The 19,925-nt window shown below is 34.3% G+C and overlaps 2 protein-coding genes across 9 annotated transcripts; both read right to left on the reverse strand.

Moving 5' to 3' along the window:
• Positions 1-365: 365 nt before the first annotated feature.
• Positions 366-2,467, reverse strand: LOC110613176 (ribosomal RNA small subunit methyltransferase). Of its 2 annotated transcripts, XM_021754193.2 has the most exons (3): positions 2,025-2,467; positions 769-1,513; positions 366-645 (listed from the first exon to the last, which is right to left on the reverse strand). In XM_021754193.2, exons 1-2 carry the CDS (start codon positions 2,337-2,339, stop codon positions 785-787), a joined length of 1,044 nt encoding a protein of 347 aa, XP_021609885.1. In that variant the 5' UTR covers positions 2,340-2,467; the 3' UTR covers positions 366-645; positions 769-784. The 2 variants fall into 2 exon arrangements, with proteins under 2 accessions (XP_021609885.1, XP_021609877.1); XM_021754185.2 differs by lacking the exon at positions 366-645 and having other exon boundaries at positions 657-1,513.
• A 2,392-nt stretch (positions 2,468-4,859) lies between these two features.
• On the reverse strand, positions 4,860-19,651 carry LOC110613189 (bromodomain and WD repeat-containing protein 1). 7 transcript variants are annotated; one of them, XM_043962025.1, is made up of 25 exons: positions 19,179-19,649; positions 17,361-17,693; positions 16,503-16,657; positions 15,481-15,717; positions 15,073-15,182; positions 14,879-14,956; positions 13,932-14,038; positions 13,301-13,395; positions 13,086-13,228; positions 12,852-12,955; positions 12,695-12,772; positions 12,459-12,537; positions 12,086-12,254; positions 11,684-11,754; positions 11,263-11,343; positions 11,102-11,178; positions 9,755-9,851; positions 9,590-9,649; positions 8,971-9,025; positions 8,484-8,884; positions 7,584-8,386; positions 6,588-7,482; positions 5,915-6,472; positions 5,703-5,761; positions 4,860-5,326 (listed from the first exon to the last, which is right to left on the reverse strand). In XM_043962025.1, the coding sequence occupies exons 2-25, from the start codon at positions 17,678-17,680 to the stop codon at positions 5,131-5,133; spliced, it is 5,028 nt and encodes a 1,675-aa protein (XP_043817960.1). In that variant the 5' UTR covers positions 17,681-17,693; positions 19,179-19,649; the 3' UTR covers positions 4,860-5,130. The 7 variants fall into 7 exon arrangements, with proteins under 7 accessions (XP_043817960.1, XP_043817964.1, XP_043817950.1 ...); XM_043962029.1 differs by having other exon boundaries at positions 13,086-13,216; positions 19,179-19,648; XM_043962015.1 differs by having other exon boundaries at positions 5,900-6,472; positions 19,179-19,643.
• Between the last annotated feature and the right edge of the window lie 274 nt (positions 19,652-19,925).

The raw sequence follows: 19,925 nt of genomic DNA on the forward strand, positions 1-19,925 counted from the left end.
ATGTTAAAATCCCGAAACTTAATAAAGGAATCCTGTTTGTCTATCCTATATTAAGAAAAGATCACAAAATCGATCTTATTAAGTAATATTTTGAGAATCAGGTTACTATGGAAGGCAATAAATCAAGTATTTAATTCAACTAAAACTTTAGGTAACATATAATTTAGTATATGACGAATTTAAAATTTAATAATTCATACCGCATCAGATTCAATCTAATTTAAATTTTATATGTTTGGTATTGAACCCTCATACACATATATATAAAAAAATTTTGTACATTGGATAATAGCAAGATTAAGAGATTAAATAAGAATCATTAAAAAAGAATAGATTTTAATACAATAAAGTTAAATAAATTTGAATATCATATAAATAACAATAATCAAATTTAAAATAAATTATTCTAATAAATTTAAAACGAATTCAGATATTAAAAAACTAACAACCGACTTCGAATTCAGAACGGGTCACGGTCGAGTACCCTTTGCCATCCCCACTCCTAACTTGATTCAATGGGTCGGATTTATTTCTGCACTCGCTGAGATCAATCCCTGTCCGAAAAGGGTCTGAAGACCACGTCTCAAGGATTGAGAATCATTCAAAGTCGGATCTTTAAACTAAGTATATGAGACCTTCTACCTCCTGACAAAGTGTTCAGCCAAAATTATATTATAGAATTTGTATAAATAGATTTTGGGTTCACCAAACAAAACAAAATTGGGCAAAACTTCATAAAGATTTCTTTAAAAAAAAAAAGAGGGATACATTGAGGCTAGTATGATCAAGAGAAATGTATGCCAGCCATATTGAACCGAGAGAGCAGGTACAAGAACTCCTCTTGTGAGAGTTTTGAGGACCTTTTCTCATAAAAGTTTTTCTCTTTCAACACGGATAGAACTTTTTCTTTGAATTCAGACACCTCAGCATCTGCATCACCATCCTCCATCTCCATTTCATCATCTGTTCCATCATCCAAGTCCATGCTCTGATCCTCCTTACAATCGCCCAGTCCAGAAATATCCATCTCAGCATCAGCATCCTCAGAAGGCTGTAATGCCTGCAGGGTCTTGTAGTTCTTCTCCAGCAAAGACAAAACATTTTTCATCCTGAATATTGAGCCAAGAGTCTTATTCTTTCTAATGAAACAAATTCGTATGAATCCATCCCATTCCTTTGGATTCACTTGGGGACGCGGTTTCCTGGGTTCAATTCTAACTACAGACGAATCTACTTTAGGGGGAGGCCTGAAATTATTCTTTCCAACTTTGAGGAGGTGAAACACTCTAGAATAGAGCTGGGTGTTCACAGATAGCCGGCAATACAGTGTGTCTCCAGGCTGGGCAACAAGTCTCATTGCAAATTCCCTCTGAAACATTATAATAGCACACCGAAAAGAAGGCTGGTGATTCAGTAATTTGAATGTGAGGGGAGAGGAGATTTGGTAAGGGATGTTTGCCACACATATATCAAAGTAGGGAAGATCAGTCTTGAGCACATCACCCTGAATGACCTGGCCAAACCAGATCAAAAATAAGTTACTGGTTTTAATTCATTGTTAAATTGTGGGTAGTCCTCAAAATGAATAGCATACTAACCACAGAAAGCTATATAAATTGAAGCAATGTTTATATTACTATCTGCTTTAAGAACAAGGAAAAGCTAAATAATCATATAACTCAGCAATCAAAGCTGACAATAGAAGTCGTGAGAATGCAATATTCTAAGCATTCCAATGCGGTTCACTGTTTGCATAGAACTGAATCATTAGCAACTATATTAATGCTGAAAAAACACTATCATAAAGAACCAATGGAAAAAATCCATTATTCACAATCAGATGCCCAGTTGAACACAATTTGTGGCTGAAGAACAAAATCCTACACTACAGACTAAAATTTCACATAATGCAAACAACTAAATCAATTGCCCACCATAAGCCTTCAAATCCTAACAGAAAGCATTATCTTTATTCAACTTCATGAATTCTCTCGGAAAATCAACCAATGTAAAATAAATCATACCTTCAATCGATTGGATAAAGGGGTGCCCTGAAAGCGGCGCTGGAGCTCCAGAACCATACGGGGGTCAAGTTCAACAGCAATAACCATTTTACCGGCCTCAAGAAGCTTTTTGGTAAGATTTCCGGTACCGGGACCGATCTCAAGAATAACATCGGTGCTTTTGATACCTGATTTCTGGACAATGGTATCCACCAGTAACGGGTTCTTGAGGATGTGCTGCCCCTTGGATTTATGGAAGGATATGCCTCCTTGGTAGTGATTCGACGGTGCTCGAACTGACTTTTGCTTCTCTTTCTTGATCTTGCCGCCGGCCATTGAATTAGGGTTTTAGGTTTGGGGCTTAGAGATTCCCCAGAAGGAGGCTAGGGTTGCCTTTCAGTGCCCGTGCAATAACCCACAATAGACTGCTATTTCTTTTTTTGTTTTTCTATAATACAACCCGATAGGCTGCTATTCTATAACAAGAAGGACTTTAAATTATAAATTTAAACTAAAACAAATATAACCACTTGTATTAATTTTGAACAAATTTTCAGAATTATTTTAATTTAGCCTCTTCAGTTAACTGAAAATAAATATCAAAATATAATTAAAAAAAATACTCCAATCTTTTTTATAATTTTTATTTATTTTATTTTTTATATATATTAAAAATATAATTTTTTATTAATTTTTTAATTATATCAACGTTTTAAATATTTATTTAAAAAAATAATAATTAATAAAAAATATATTGAAAATAATATAAAATTATAATAATCAATTTATATATTAATTATAATATAAAAAATACCAATAATTTTAAAATAATAAAAAAATAAAAATTATAATTATTGTAATTTTTGCATTTTGTTTTACCCCTAACTTTTTAAATAAATTCATATAAGTGAAAGTCTTGGCATTTTTGTCATCTTATTTCTTAAACTTTTTATTTAGAAAATAATTTATCGTTTAAATAAATATTCAACAAAAATAAATATATACATGTATATCAATGAAAATGTCTTCTTTATCATTTTTTTAACATTACTTCACTGTAAAATAGTTAAATTTTGATCCAATCGAATCAAAATAATTGCTGAATCAAAATCGGACTCTTGAATATTATGATTCACTGATATCTTAGGCTGTTTCACCTCGCCTCACATAGATAATTAAAATAATTCGATCGATTCAATTAACTTTTAAACTCATTTTTTAATAGATTCAAAATAATTAATTTAAATTATTTAATAATTTTGTACTAATTATTATATACAATTTTAAATTTTTATATTTCGTTGACAATTTCAAACAAATAGTTCGCAATTGCATTGCATTTGTTATGAATCTGTCAATTGATATTTCACATATAATAATTTAATTTTTAAAACAAAATTATAGTTTTTTAAAAAAATTTATATTGAAAAATTAAAGGTGATTTTTTACTAATAGTTTTGAATTTAAATTTTCAATATAAGTTTTAGAATAATGGATCTCGGGGCAATCCAGATTAACCACTTTTTTAAATATCCAATATTTTAGAGAAAAAAAATGCCAAAACAAAATATGATATTATTCGAAGTCGAGAGAAATTAACCATTAGGTAATTACGACGTACCAACTCACTAAATTTGCTGCATTTGTGAATTAGTAATTTTGTTGTACCATTAAAAGTTTTAAAGAAAGATTATATCAATTCATGTTCTTCAAATTTTTGTATGCTTATAATTTTCTTTTGAATAAAAATAAGAGTAATGAATTATCTTTATGCAAGTTATTGCATGTTCAATAGACTGATTATTCTGTCACTTAGGATTATTTAGTTTTCTACCTATTATTTTTAAAAATAAAATACAACTATAAATAAATTATTTTAAATCAAATAAATATTAAATGCAAAACTTAATATGTCATTATTATGATTTTTTTATTAAAAAAAATACAAAACAAAGTTAATACGTTACTTACTTCTAGTAATAATAATAAGAAAAATTTATAATTTAGTTTTTGGATATTATTATTATTAACACGTCAGTGTTTATATTTTCAGAAATCTATTAAAACGTTTTTATCGTTTCTTTCCGTAAATAAAATAGTCATTTCGTCTATTTCTGCCATTAAAAATATAACAAAAAACCAAATTACTCCCTTTTTCTCCTCCTCTTTTTTTTCATTGATTCTTCCTCTTCTTTTTTTTTTTAGTTCTTCTTTTTCTTCTCCTTTTTTTATTCTTCCTCCTCTTCTTCTTTAGTTATTCTTTTTTTTTCCTTCTTTTATTCTTCTTCAATTTTTCTTCTTCTCTTTCTTCTCTTTTTTTCTTCTTTTTCTTTCTTCTTTTTCTTTCTTCTCTTATTTCTTCTTCTTCTCCTTCATTATCACTATGGAAGCGGAGGAGAAAAAGGGATTATTTAGTTAATGGAAAGAAATGATAAAGACAATTTACTATATATAAGAAAAGATAAGAACGTTTTAATAAATTTTTGAAAATATAGGAATTGACTTGTTAATAATAGCAATATTTAAAAACTAAATAAAAGGTTTTATTTGAGAACAAAATTAAAATTTAAAAATTCTCTCTATTATTCTTTATCTGTTTTTAAAGGAAAAGATGATAGAATGACTATTTCGTTGACGCAGAGAAAAATTAAGAATGTTTTAATAGATTTCTGAAAATGCAGTTTGTTAATAATGGCAATAGCAATATTCAGAAATTAAATTGTAAATCTCCCTAATAATAAATAATGACCCTTTCCAACGTATTTGCAGAAGTCGAAATGCATTTTTGCTTGTGTTGTGATATCATATGAGAAATAAACAATAGGTTTTAATATAATATATTTTGCAAACTTGATCAACCTGAAATATTTCACTTCATTAGAGAAATTGTTAAAAGCCAAAATTGAAGGGCAATTGTAGTTTCTATTTTTTAAAACTGGAAAATGAGGCTATACAATGAGACTAACTCATCAATCCATCAACCCTCCCAGTCCCATTTTGACAAAATGGATTCATCATATGCTTTTACCGTCAGCTATGGAGGATTCCATTTACAAAAATTGGATCAATCAGCAAGAAGGTTAAAAGGCAAAAAGTTTTAAAAGATGAGAATCTATGGAGAATTTTCTCAGAGTTTTGACAGTTTCTTTGAAAACCATTCGGATAGCCGCTTCATCTTGTGTGATAGCTCAGCATTTTTGCCAAAATAAGATTGTGCATTTTCCATCATCACATGTACATCATGCTTCACTGCTTCTAAGCTACGGTAATAGTTGTTTTCTAACCTTGAACGGATAATATCCGGACACAGAGGAACTGGAAACCTGCAAGAAACATAAGCAGCTAAAGATCAGACCACTCCGAAATTTCTACCTTGCTGATGAACTCAAGGCTACTTTAAAATCATATGGCGAAGGTATAAATGCAACTAACTATCCTATATTTCCATAAGGACTGCTTATCCAATTGCAAATGCTTAAGCAATGTGGCATCACATCTCCATTAATTGACAGTGAAAATGGTTATTAGGAAGATATGCAACCTTTAGATTTATAATTATTATCATCTACCGAAGAAGCTGGTTTCTTGATAATTAGCACAATATAAAATAAATAGATAAATAGTGGGCCCATCCATATTGACACACATAACCAGAGAAATAGTGGAGTTGGATAAAAGAGAGTTGCAAAATTTAGATACCTGTTAAAGAAATCCAACTTATGAGATGCTTCATTCAATTTCTCGATTCCATAAAAATCCTGAGATATTTTGAGAAGAATCTATCAAAACTACGAGGAAAACCTTCCATCCTACATATTCGTGATGTCAACATAGCTGGACTTTCAGATGCAAGTTGCTTATCAAATTTAATAGAAAGGGTGACATGAAAAAAGTACCTGATTTGCACTCACCGACTCCTCTAATTTATCAAAAGAAATTAGTAGCTTAATACTAATTTTGACATCGATATGCGGGTGCTCCCATGTGGTCCCAGGATCATGCAGTTCCCAAGGACTGTGTCGATGGTTTTCAAGCGGGTCAGCCCTGTATCGAATAAAGTATCTCTCCCAAGGACTATCAGGAAATTCATCAGATTTCGGTTCTGAAGAAAGAACTCTACCCTCCCACCAACTACCACCTTCCCCATTCTCATTCTTCCACCACACCTGGCATTTATCCCTATGGGTCCAATTTCTACTGATAGCAGCATCATACCTCGTTTTCTCAACAACAAAATCAGGAAAATTGATCAGTTCAGGCAGGGTCAATTTAAAGGCTTTACCAAATACACCAGATGAAGGATCTATAAATCTGAGTATAATTTTACAGCAGCTATCCCCAGAACCAGCAGCTGGGGCATAATTCAGGCTTTCAACCTTGCAAATTTCTACAGCACCAAGGTAACCCTTAATCAAACTCCAAGGACCTGTTGCTGATGAGTTTGTTGATTCAATATACTCCTGGTGACCCTGAAATAAACACAATTTAAAGATAATTAGTCAAAATAATAATTATTTGATGCTCATCTTTTGGCTCAAGACTCAAAGAAACAAAAATAATGAATCAAGAGAGACTACAAAGCACCTGTCTCAAATACACAACTTCATCACCTAGCTGAGGAATATATCGATACTCTTCCTCATGTTTTGACAAGATCAGCCATGACAATTTCCTAGCAGGTTGACTTGGTTTCCTTGAAATCAAAGGACTTGAGCAATTATCAACTCGCCTGTTTCTAGCAGACCTTGATCTCACTGCAATTCTCGAATTCAGCATCATTTCTTCAGATAGGAGCTCAACACCATTAATATTTGATGTTCCTGGCAATTCATGACCCACTCTGAACCTTAAGTTATGGTTCATATCATCATGCGACTCCCAAGAAGTTTCCTTCATCTTCAATAATCTTGTTCTATGTATTGCATCCGACGCATCTTCTTCCACATCATGATTTAAATCTTCTAAATCAGCAATGCTCTTATGCGACTTTTCCCTTTCAGGAACATCATATAAAGAAACTGATCTACCAGAACCTTCGTCATTTCCTCGCACTCCTAAGAGTTGATTTTGCTCCAAGTATGAGGGACCTTCAGACATTCTACCAACTGCATCTTGATGCAAATCATCCACAGCTCTCATAGATTTAATTTTTGAAGGTGTTCCCCCCAAAGTCCCTCTCGTTCTCATTTTTATTTTTGTTAACTTGGGAAGAGGATTCTCTTTCAATCCCTGACAATGGTTTACACCAGCATGTTCTCTTGCTTCCACTGAATCAAGGTTACTGCATTTATCAGATAAAGACCGGTTTTCATCTCCCCCATCAGGAGCTTTATCACAAGTGCCGGCAGAAGCACCACAATTTGATTGAAGTTCACCCAGTGAAGATGATAAAAATGTCAAAGAACTTTGTATTACACCAGAAGGAACAGTCTCTTCAATTGTGGCACTATCTTGATCCACTTCAAGTAGTTCCCCATCCCTGCAAGGCAACATGCCACCTTAATTACAGATTCTTTGTAATGAATACATGCAAACACATATTTGCATGGACAAATAGAGACTTTTTGAGGTCTAACATACCCATGAACATCACTCCTGCTTTCCTTGTGCGCATCACAACTAGCATTGAATCCAATGGATGCATCACCTGGGATCTCATCCCCTAATCTTGAATTCTTGGAAGTACAGATGTTGTTCTCTCCCCGTCTGATTTTGCTTCCATTGTCACCTGAAGATCCCTCTATGCCATCCTCAACCTTTTCAGGATACCCTCCACTATTAATATGATTATTCTGATTTTGGGACAGACCCGCATCAAACAAATGTGAGGAAGATGACCCTAGATCTTTGGAGCTTAAATTGATTTCAGTTTCTTGAAAAGGTCTAGGATCTGGATTCATATCATATACCTGTCTCTCAACATTGAGCATTCTGTCTTCCGGAGACACAGGCTTCTTAGAACCACGCAGTGAAAGCTTCAAAACTAATTTCTTCCTATTTCCAGCATTTGGTTGAGATTCAGGGAGTTGGTGAGTTTTGACTATATTTTCCTCTTCCACATATTTATCTTGCATGTTCTGCAAGTATTTATCAGATATTTTTCTTGGAATGTTTGATTCTTGCAGACTTGACTCGCTGCTGGATGTATCATCTTCCGAATCATCTTCAACGTCTCCATCTGTAGATGTTCCAGTAATTCTGGAGAACATATTTAGGGCATTGCGTGCTGCAATACGCTGAGGTCTGGATGACTTTACCTTGGAAGACTTTCCCTTGGAAAATTTCCGGCTATTTTTTAATTTCTTAGAACCACTACTCCCAGATATCAAGCCATCACGCTCACTCAAATTCCTTTTCTTGACATGCCTCACAGAGGACTCAACCTGGAAAGCAACAACATTAGTTTCAATAAGGTATTCCTTCAAAAAGGAAAAACAAGGTAATCCAAGAACGAATTGATATTGAAGCAGCACCACTCACTTCACTTTTTTGCTTTCTTCTTCTTGATCTGCGAGGGCCATCTTTATGACTATGTTCGCTGTCACTGTCATCCATGCTACAATCTGGATCAGTAGCAGAGCTGTAACACAAACTACCTTGTTCTCCTTCACTGGTGCATTCCTCTGCAACATTATACTCTGAGTCAGTATCATCACTTATGACTTCATTCTCAGGTTCCCAGTAAATGGCATCTATGAACTCCGGTAGTGGCTCAATCATTCTATCCAAATCTTCCAAAGGAGGCATTTGATAATCCAGGCCCAGACTGAAATCTGTACCGATAGCAAATTTTATGGATGGAGGATGCCATTCAACACCAAGTGCACCGAGTCGACGTTTCTGGAACATGGTTTGATAAGGTTCTGGGTATGGAATCATACCTAGGATTTCCCATTGAACTGTAATGTCAGAGGTCTATTGTATCAGAACAACATCTCAAATAATCTGGCATATGTAATAAACATACTGGAATCACAAATAGGATCTTGAATGTTCCTTCGATGTGGAGGGAGCTGTGTCTCCTGCATCATAAATGATCTTGAGTTAAAAAATAAAAAAATAGAAGGCATCAAAAGATCTGTTACCCTTAATCAGTTACCTTCAAAAGGAAACTTCTCGATTAACAACATTTGTTCTTTACATTTACTATCATGTTATCAGAATCAGCCATATATTTATTTATATTAGTCCAAGACAAATGGGGACTATAGGCAATTAAGTAGCTTTTTATTTTAGGAAAGAAATAAGGGAATAATAGGGGAAAAAAAACTCTAGTGGAGGCAAACCCACTTGAGTAGGAAATGTTGCAGGACTGATCTTCAAAACTTCAAAAATCTAAGGATCATTCTATATCTTATCAATTCTACTGATCAACAAAATGATGCCATTGTCATTTAAATTGCCAAAGTCATGGTACTAATGTTGGAATGGTATTCATCTGTACCAACATTTAGAGAAAAAAAAGTCGAAAGTCTGCTTCAGTTTGTACTTTATCCTCTTCTCCCCCATTCTGTAAGTACTCAACATTGACCATCACATAAGCATGAAAGTTACTACAAAGAAAGTAATAGTAAATGGGAACCGACCTGATCAAGAACATTTCCGGCAGAATCACGGATAAGAGGTCGATAATCCCCAAGGAAGAACTGCAAAGAAATGTAAAACCAGTGACAAAATATATACACACATATATATATATATATATAAACATGCTAAACACTTAATTAAATACTTAAGAAATTTTCCTATACCTGATCATATTTGGCGTCCTTCTGCGATTCCCCTTGGCCTGTGTTCAATAAATGTATCTGGCCAACATCATCTGAAAGCACTATTGATGTTCCATCCCTAAAGGATGAAGAAGATGTATTATCAAAAAAGGGAAGAAGGTGAGAGAGAGAGAGAGAGAGGAAGAGAATAAGAACCAGCAGCAGCTAACCAAAGGATTGGCTTCTAAGAATCCAAGAAGAAGGGAGGAAAGGAGGGGAGGATAAAATGAAAATGCATTGACACATCACTAATAATTTAAGTTTCCTGGGAAAAAAATTAATAATGTAAAGATTGAAGCGCTGAAAATATTAAACTATCCAACACAGTAACTTGATGACATTTGGCAAGGGACAGCCTATCTAGGGACCTGAAATTCAGTGATGGTTATTAGTTTCTTTTTTACAAGTTAACACTGATAAAAGTTAGCTTACGTTAGTGATGATTACATTTAGTAAGTTAAGGCCTAGCAATAACATTCAAAACCAGATCAAACCTTAAAGACTTAGACATGAATACATTAATTTACATGAGTTGAAGGAATTCAGAACATTTGTTTGAACATCACACCATTATTAGGATCAGATGCAAGTCAAACATGTCCCAGATTGTAAATTAACCTTTATCCCCTTTCCTATAACATTGCCATCTCTCAAAAGTTTATTTTAGTGACAAAACTCAAAATTAATCACAGAATATTGCTCAGTAACCAGTGAGCAAAGAGAATGTATATTTTCTCCTTGTGTTTTCTTTCTTATGTCTAAGTAAGAACATCAACAGAATAAAAAGAAGGTAGGATGGATTACTGGCCCTTGTGAATGAGCTGTTACTTGCATATCTTCAAATGCTGTCACAGAAAGACATGGGCATAAACAAGGCACCAATCCTAAACTTTTATCACTGCCTCACACGAATCTCAAGCAAAGAAAGAAATTACATTTACATTTGTAATCTATGTTCAACATGAACCCTCCTAGTGCTGTGTCTTGGTACTGAAGTGACAAGCCAACCAATTAAAACCACAGCAAATGGTCCATGGATAACTTGATCAAAGGGGAAAAAATTCAAATAACAAAGGAGTGAGTTCGTAACGAATAAAATCCACTATTTAATCCATAGAGTTAGTATGTAGGCATTAATTCATAGACAAAAGAAGAATATGCAATACTTAAATTGAACTAGCGAATGCTCATTAGACATAAGGATTTCTAATTCATGTACAAGCCACATCATGATACCTATACAAATAACTAAGTAGGAAAAAATTGTTTGCTTGCTGAAAGAACAAAAGGCAAAAGATTCCAACATTTTTTATTTTATCATTCACTTACGGAGAAAACTTCCCATCAACCAACTTGAAACGTCCAAGTCCAATTTCATATGTGCGAATGGGAACACCCTCCCATATCTATAAGAGACATGCAATAGAGATATAAGCAATAGGCACTGGTAGCTCAGTGGCATAGTAGAAACTTATGGACTAGAAACGTACATCCCAGACTATAGTTCTTCCATCATATCCAGCACTCATAGCTATACGAGGGTTGAAAGGATGAACATCTAAAACATATGACTGCGAAAAGGTCAATGATGAAGCTGTCAATGTTCAAGGCAAAATAAACTAAAATAATAATAAGATAAAATTGAGATGACAGACAATAGGATGAAGCAGATAAGGTTTTTCAGGTTGCTGAGGCAACTACCATGTCAAGCACAAATATCAAAAGTACGTTTATATGTTATTCTGTTCAACTCACAAAAAAATATACATAAAAAATAAAAAATAAAGCTAACCAAGTGTTTCAGCAATAAAAAGGTGATTAATAAGATTCTGAAAATGATCCACGACATAATGATGCATAATTATTATCCTCAATCTAGGATGAGAATTAAAGTATCAAGAAACCACTTACAGATGCAGTGTGACCAGTCAAAGAATGTACCAAGCTACTATCTGCAGCATTCCAAACACATATTCTGCAATCTACATAAATTAGACAGAGTTTAGCACAAGATTCATATCCAATTTCATACGACAGTTGTTATCTACATATCTAGATAGACTAGGATCCAACATTTGCAACAAGAGATAAATTAGGAGAAATGATTTTTCCAGATTTCTTTTCTATGCTGTTGAGGTTTTCACGCAGGTCCAAAATGACTCTAAGAACCATGTTCATATTATAAAGAAAATGAACATAGGAAAACATTTCCCATGAAACTAAAACCCAAAATATTTCAAAGTAGAAATAAAAATTATTAAACAATAGGAAAGGCCAACTCATTTAAGGTAATTATTACAGTAACTATTTTACCCATTATAGCTGCAAGCACAAAGCGATTATCCAAGCTCCACATAATCATATTAACACCACGAGGAGTTGGAAGAATTCTTTGACGTGGACCTCCCCGAGGAGGTTGAGGAGGCAATGGGGGAGGTGGAACTTTCAGATGATATGACTTAGTCCAACGTCCAGATTTTCCCTAAGACAGCACAGGATTGTAAGATAGAGTGCATCCAAATCCCTACCAGTATCTTTATTGATCTTGGTTACATTATTCAAACTTTAAAAAATTTATGATGCAAATAATTCCGAAAAAAAAAAAAGATTCATGTAAAACAAAATATGCCTCCATCAATAACCACACACTGAAATAATGATGAGGAACTTGTTCAGTGGAGCTCACATGGGATCTGCGCGATCTAGGACTCCATATAATTGCACTACCATCACGAGAACAAGTGACTATGTTGTCATGACAAAACCTAAGAATAATGAGATTTTAAGTAATAAGCTTTAAGTACGTTTACCAAGAAGAAGAAGTAGAAGTCCAATTGAGTGTTTTTACACAACCATAAAAGAGACTGATTTTGAAATCAATTAAGGACAGTAACTATATTGAAAGGGAAGACATCAACAAACCAGGAATTTTTGAATCTGGGAATGTTCTCCTCCTTCAAAGTGTCAGCCAATGAAGATCTTGAAGCAACAGCACACCCACTGCAAAACGAAGCAGCATGGTTAATGTGAGACCTTAAAAGTTAAAAGGGAGACCATTTATTAGCAAAGACTGACTAACCTGAACTGAACATAATTGACATCATTTTCATGCCCAGATAATACATCCATCTCATGAATGGGTTGTTCTGACTCATCTGCAGTAGATTTACAGGCACTCCAAACCTGCAAGTGTTCGGTTCTTAATAAGAATATGACACTAGAATTATAGCAAAATTAACAGATATAAACGATACATAGTGCAAAAATGGATGTAACAACAGAAGTTATTTCAAGAGTTATATGTTTAACACACCCTTGCATAAGTGTCAGAGCTACCAGTGACAAAGACAGTCCCATTGGCATTGTAAGCACAACATAATATCTGATGGCTCTGTGAACCATTGCTTGAAGAGGGTCCATTACTAAATGGACCATTGTTCTTACCTGCAGAAAATTCTGATTTACAAAGACTTCATATCAGCAGTATAAGTACGTCTAGGAAACCAGTTATATGGGCAGACATCTGACCAGCAATAGCATCAGAAGGTTTTGGCACATAAATTCGTGGACTGCACTGGGAATATCTAGCATCCCAGATTCGACAAGTTCCATCATCTGATGACCTACAAATTTAGCAGATTAACTAACAACGCCCAAAGAATTCTGACAAGGGAAATGACTTAGATGCTAAAGCAATTATAAAATTTTGACATAAACAAAGGTGGTATTCAATATGTCACGAAGTATATGATGTAAGTCAACATCATCTCATGATGCACACACATGAAGACAATCAAGCAATTGGCACATGATATTTGCATTTGGGGCAATTAATAAAAGACTTGTTACTTGTTTTTATTTATATTCATTTGGAATTGTACAATTGATGGGCTAATGACCTAATGTCACCGAGATGTCAAGTCCATTTGTAAGATTCATTAGTACATACGCTGTTGCACAAAAAATAAACCATACTTGTGCCTCCTAGGCAGGTGTAGACAGAAAATGCACAAGCATGATATCTCATTGTGAAAAATAGCAAAGAACATATGAAATATTATCATAAAAGTCCAATCTGAAATGAGGGCTATAAGACGGACACAGCAGATCAACATCAACTGAATAAATAAATAGCACTGGCAAAAGATAGAGGGCTCACGATAAGAGTTGGTAGACAGAGCTAGGCCTGGGACTAAATGCAATGGCAGTAACAGCTCCAGTGTGCCCGCGCAATACTGATATTGGCAAACCATCTGGCAAGCGCCACTTCAGTAGACCAAAAAAAGGCAAATTAATTATAAAAAATACTTCTCATTTTTTCAGTCCTTGGCAATTTTTAATTATGTCCATTGTACCCTAACTTTCTATCATCAGCACCAATTTTGGCCACCTAACTGAAGTTGGCAAAAAAAAAATATTATTTCATTGATGAAAATAAAATATATTTAATTTTTTACTTTTACAAACTTGTCAACAAACCATAACTATTTTGTGCAAGTGCAATCTTAGTCAATCCTTTTAATTCTAACCTGCAAATTTTGGTTTTCGTAGCAATTTCAGTTAGCTTACTAATACTGAAAGCACAATTGGAAGTGCAGAAAACCCAATCCATAAAACAACGAAATGTGTACCAATCGAACTGTGATTATTTATCTAGTTTCAGAAAAAAGAAGAAAAAGCATAAAATTCTGCTTCCATAACCATCAGATTTAACATGTTATCAGCAACACCAATTGCTCTAATCAGACTGTTCATTATATAATCAGACTGAATTGATGGTTGTGTAGGTGAGTGGAAAGAGTGAGAGAAAGATGAAGTGAAGCCTGGAGAACGAGAGAGACAGTGAGTGAATGAATGAGTGAGGATTAGAGAAAAGAAAGACAATATGAAGGTAAATAAAGTTTCATATTTTATTTGTCAACAACTAAAATAAACCTCTTTTGCTCATTTCAGTAAGCTGGCCAAACTTTTACTAATATCAAAAGTTAGAGGAATTTGATAAAAATAAATGGATTAGCTAAAAATGGAAAGGCACATTATATGACATATATATCTGTGTGTGTCATACAAAGAAAGCACGGTTAAAGGTGAATTAGGAACCCTTACAACTCGGATGACGAAATCATTAGAAGCAGATGCCACTATAGCATTGTTTGAACTTACAGCCAAGTCAGTAATGTCACCCTTAGAACATGCAATAAGAAGACTGAATTTCAATACATGAGATAAAAAAATTCAAAAAACTACCCTAAAGATTTAAAATACCATATTTTCCCATGCAATCCAAAGTCTAAACTCACTTCATGCCCTCGGCAGCTTGCCAAGCAAAATGCAGTTTCCATTGACCAAACCTTGACGAGACGATCATCTGAGCCAGTAATCATATACCTACCTGAGCGATCAAATATGGCTACAGAGACAAGCAATGTCATTTCAAACTCAGTAATTGTTAATATTAAACTGCCAACACAGAATTAAGAACAAAAGCGGCAAAATATCAATTCTTAGCTCTCTCTAGTCAATATAATGATTCTTACTTGCACAACCATAGACCAAATAAACAGATAGGAAAAAGAGATGCACCAAAAGGTAATTACAATGGCTATAGCCTAAAAAACATTTGGTAAAGTATAAAAATCAAAGTCATCTAAAGAACTGCCAAAAGTGCAAGATGTTATTATAAAAGCATGTAGCAATAAGAAACATACCACAATAGACTGCATCACGATGTCCCCTCAACTTTTTTATGTTTTGCATCTTTTGCACCATGGTCAAAGGCTTAGCAATAGCATAGCATGCAGAGCGAATGGATGAAGCACGATGATGCTTTGTAAAACCTCCTCCAATCTCCCTTAAACCTAAACCATGCACCTGATCAGCCTGCATATGAGGCCAACGCAGATGCACAGGCAGATGCTTAGCTTGCTTATTCATATTGCTAACACCTGAAAAGGGGACGAGCATAGTTTGGGAAAAAGTAGAGAGGAGAAAAGTTCAAGCAGAACTCAGAAAGAACCAAGTAATGGAAGTGGACACTGACAGAGACAACAAAAAGTAAAACAATTTCAAATATGCAAGAGGTAAAAAAGGTACATAAATAATTACAAAGTTTGCTTTTGCTGAGAAATCCAGCCAGGTCATTGACTGAAAGGTATTTACAAAGCACCCTGAAGGAAGAAAAATAAATGGACCAGAGTATGACGGTAAAGAGAACTTATATATATATTCATATCCAATGCATTAAACATTTTTCTCCACTATAGTCGGTTGGCAGCAAAATATTCGTCTTTAAATTCAATGAATTCTGAAAATGTTATTACTTCCATTAGCAGATGAATCAGAAATTGCCAAGCAAATGTCATTGCATTATGAAACCATGCCATCGTCATGTAGCTGTCAAGTAGAGTCGTTAGCCGCCAAATAACCACCTAGTGAATTCCTTTGACCTGAGAAGGTCATTACTCTGTTATGCTTTACTAAGCGAGGTGATTGATCCTGATCCTACACATCATCATTTTTACATGAAAATAAAAGCATCCAGGCCCTGAGACTAAAAGCACTTGCTGGTAAAATCAAGACTTTTTTAGGCAAGAAATCACATTCTTGAATGTTGATTTTGTTTGAGGAAACAAAGTTTACATCAAAGTAGATTATGTTGCCATAATTGATCTGAAATAACTTTAAAAAATCACTTTATAGAACAGTACTATTATACTGAGGAATCACATACAATCCAGAAGCGAAAAAGAACCAGATCCCAGTAAAGTAGGAACATCTGCTGCATTTGGACGATGTAATACAGGCTTGTCAAGTACAGGAGGTGCTATGTGCTGCAGCAGTTGCTTCAGAAGCTTCACCAAATGATCCTTCTCAATATGAGGATACCTGATAAATTATGCAAATGGCAAATCCATAGATGTCTTATTAGCGTTACAAGTAAATAAAAGAAGACAGCAACCACAACAAAGTATACAAACAAGCATAAAGCAAGAAACATTCTGGTCTTTTACAAACAGATTCTTCCAGCTTATGAATAGAAGGATCTTAATTCAAAGTTCAAACTTTCCCTTAATAGATGCAGCCTTCCCTTTTACTTGATACTTTCTTAAGTCTTGATAGCAATAATTTCCTCATCACAGATTATCAAGCATCCCCTTGATTGAGAAATGCATGACCATCCTTAACATGAGCTCCAACAGAAAAATTTCAATGCTTAGATTCAGTTAGAATATATATCTCCTTTTAATCATTTTTCAAAATTACCCAGGAAAGTAGTCTAAAATTCTATTATTTAATAATTGGTACCTGAGCAGCATTATTTTAAAAATTAAATTAATGGAAAAAGATCCTTTGAAGGCAGCTAAACTTCTTAAACCACTGTCATCGTTCAACTTTCAAGTGACAATTTTGAACATCAGAATGCTCCAAGGTATAGTTTTTATGCAATAATAAGAGGCTACAATGACAAGATAACAAATTTTGTGATACAAGGAAACAATATATGATAAGAAAACTAAATAACCTAATCTAAAAATAATAAAAAAATAATAATAATAATAACAACAATAATAATAAAGAGCATGTGTACCTATCCACCAATTTATTATAACTCAATGGAAGAGATACACCATCATCATCATCATGTCCACTACATGCACCACTTCTTGAAAACCATGCATGATATCTTCTAGGTAGAAGCTCATGCTCCAAAAGCTCATTCCAAAAGTGTCCAAAACTCTTTTGGCAAGGCCCAGAGGAAAGAAAATGCAAAATCAGGAAGTAAACTTCTCTAAGGTCTACATCTACATCAGTCCTCTCTTGTTGTTCAAGCCGGGACTTCTCCACCACATTATTAGAAGTACTTAAAGGTGCCTTACTAATAGAAGATGTGCACTTCCAGAAGTCCATTGTTTGGTACAATCTGAGAAAAGAAGCACTTGGTTAGTTGCTTTTCATAATAGATATTGCAAGAAAAAATAACTGCTAAAACATTCTACAAAAATAGCAGATTTACAAGCAAAAAAATAGCTTAACTCTAGCACCTCCCTTCCCCCACCCCCACCGCCACCCCCCCAAAAAAAAACACACACTTCTGTACATTGTCCTAGTGCAATAGACTTCCTACACTTTATAGTTTACACCCAATAACTCAATTATTATAAGGAGCAAATAAATAAATGTGCAAATATAAATAATGCAGAACCTATTAAAGCCTGCTAAAGGTTATGTTGATCCTAAAGCATTATCCATGTTTGTTATACTAATATTTTAACAAAGGGATTAACCAGGACTTTGTTTGCACCAATCAACAATCACTTTTCTTATACCATAATCTTCATCTTAGGAAAATAGCTTAATTTACTGGGCCCCTGAACATAAATTTTTTGAGCTTACTCACACAATTCACCATGCTTGATGACTGTTTAAGTACTTTTTTTTATTTGCTTCTACATTTTTAGCAATTCAAGCATTAAACTAGATTTATTGAGGCAGTAACCGTTTTAACAGCCAAAAATGAGCAACTGACCCTTTCACCTTCCTCCTGTAATTTCAACTTCTAAAACAAGGATGCATCAACCCTCAACTACAACGTTTCAAGTTATGACAAAAATGGGATTGAAAGAGACAATACCAGTGCAGCAAACAGCAATATCAGAGATATAATCCATGGGCACTCCATAACTACGCACAAAAGTTGAGGCATTAAGTAATTACACTTTTAACTGTCATACTTTGACTCCATATGGTTACCACATTGGATTCACTTCCAAGGACCTAAAGTTGTTAAATTAGCAATGAATCAAGAACCTCACAACAAACAAATGGCAAAGCTGTATTTCAGAACCAGCTCAAGTACCAAATGCAGCAAAAGGAACCATCTGGTTATCACTAACAGCTAATTTACAAGTAATCTGTTTATTTGCTAACAAACCCTAGCTTAAAAACCCGTCGATAATACTTCCACTGCAACTCAAACTACACAGAAACTGATATACTTCAAGAGGGACTCTTTTACCATCTGGTTGAAAATGCATGAACTCCGCCTTAAACTAATTATATAATACCTCAGATTATGAAAAATTAATCACTAAGCATCGATTGACCTACAAAACTACCATGTTGAGAAAAACCCAAGAAGCGAATCGTCTGAGACACTTCATTCTCCAAGCTAAATGTGCCCGACACTTGGGTTTCAAAATGATAACCAAATCAACGAAAATCACAGCTAATAGGAATCAAATGAACAACAATTAAAGAGCAAAATTAATAAAACAGAAACTATTGCCGCGCAAATTACAGCAGCATGGAAATAAAAACCAGACAAGATCTAATCCAAAAAGCACGTACAAGCAAAAATATCTAAGCAGGGTGGTAAGAGGATATTTTCTTTGATACTTTCTTTTACCTCAAATAGAATCTGCTTCGATAAAGAAACGCCGAGCTCCTTACACTCAGAACAGTGATGCTCAGAGATTGAGAGCTGGCAGAAACTGAAAAGAAATTTGATCACTGGAAATTTTATTATGAAAAAAAAAGTAGGATTTGTTTAATTTGGATGTGGAAAGTATAGCCGAATAATACTATCATCGGACAGAAAAAGAAGGCCTCACTTTTACATTTTCCAAATTTGGTTATTGTTGGTGGTTTTCTTTCCTGTGCAGAGAAGAAGAGAAAATGAAATGAACAACGAATTGGAGGGATTCTTTGAAAAGAAAAATAAATAATAATAATAATAATGGAGATAATATTTTTGGGAGATTAATTAAGGTCTAGTACATGAGAATGGGATGATTATGAGAGAGATGATTTGGGCGCTACAGAATTTCATGAATAGGGCACAAATAATATGAAATGACCATTGTACCGCTGATTCTTCTCTACATTCTCGCGGCACCTTGTTAGGGCTATTCTTGTCTTATTTGGAGTGGAAACTGAGTATTGTGTTTGTTTTGCTTTTAACTGCAGCGCTGGCGCCGGTCAGTTTGCTTATGGACTGCGACATGCGGCTGAGCCGGGTCTGGAAAATTAATCCATACAATAAGCACCAGAAACCAGGGTGGCAAAGTATCCCATATTTTTGGATATCTAACCCTATGGAACTTTTTTTGTGTATTTAATTCGATCCAACCAGATAGAATATGTTTAGATAATT

The sequence above is a fragment of the Manihot esculenta genome, chromosome 1 (assembly GCF_001659605.2).
Source record: "Manihot esculenta cultivar AM560-2 chromosome 1, M.esculenta_v8, whole genome shotgun sequence".
NCBI classification, from domain to species: Eukaryota; Viridiplantae; Streptophyta; class Magnoliopsida; order Malpighiales; family Euphorbiaceae; genus Manihot; species Manihot esculenta.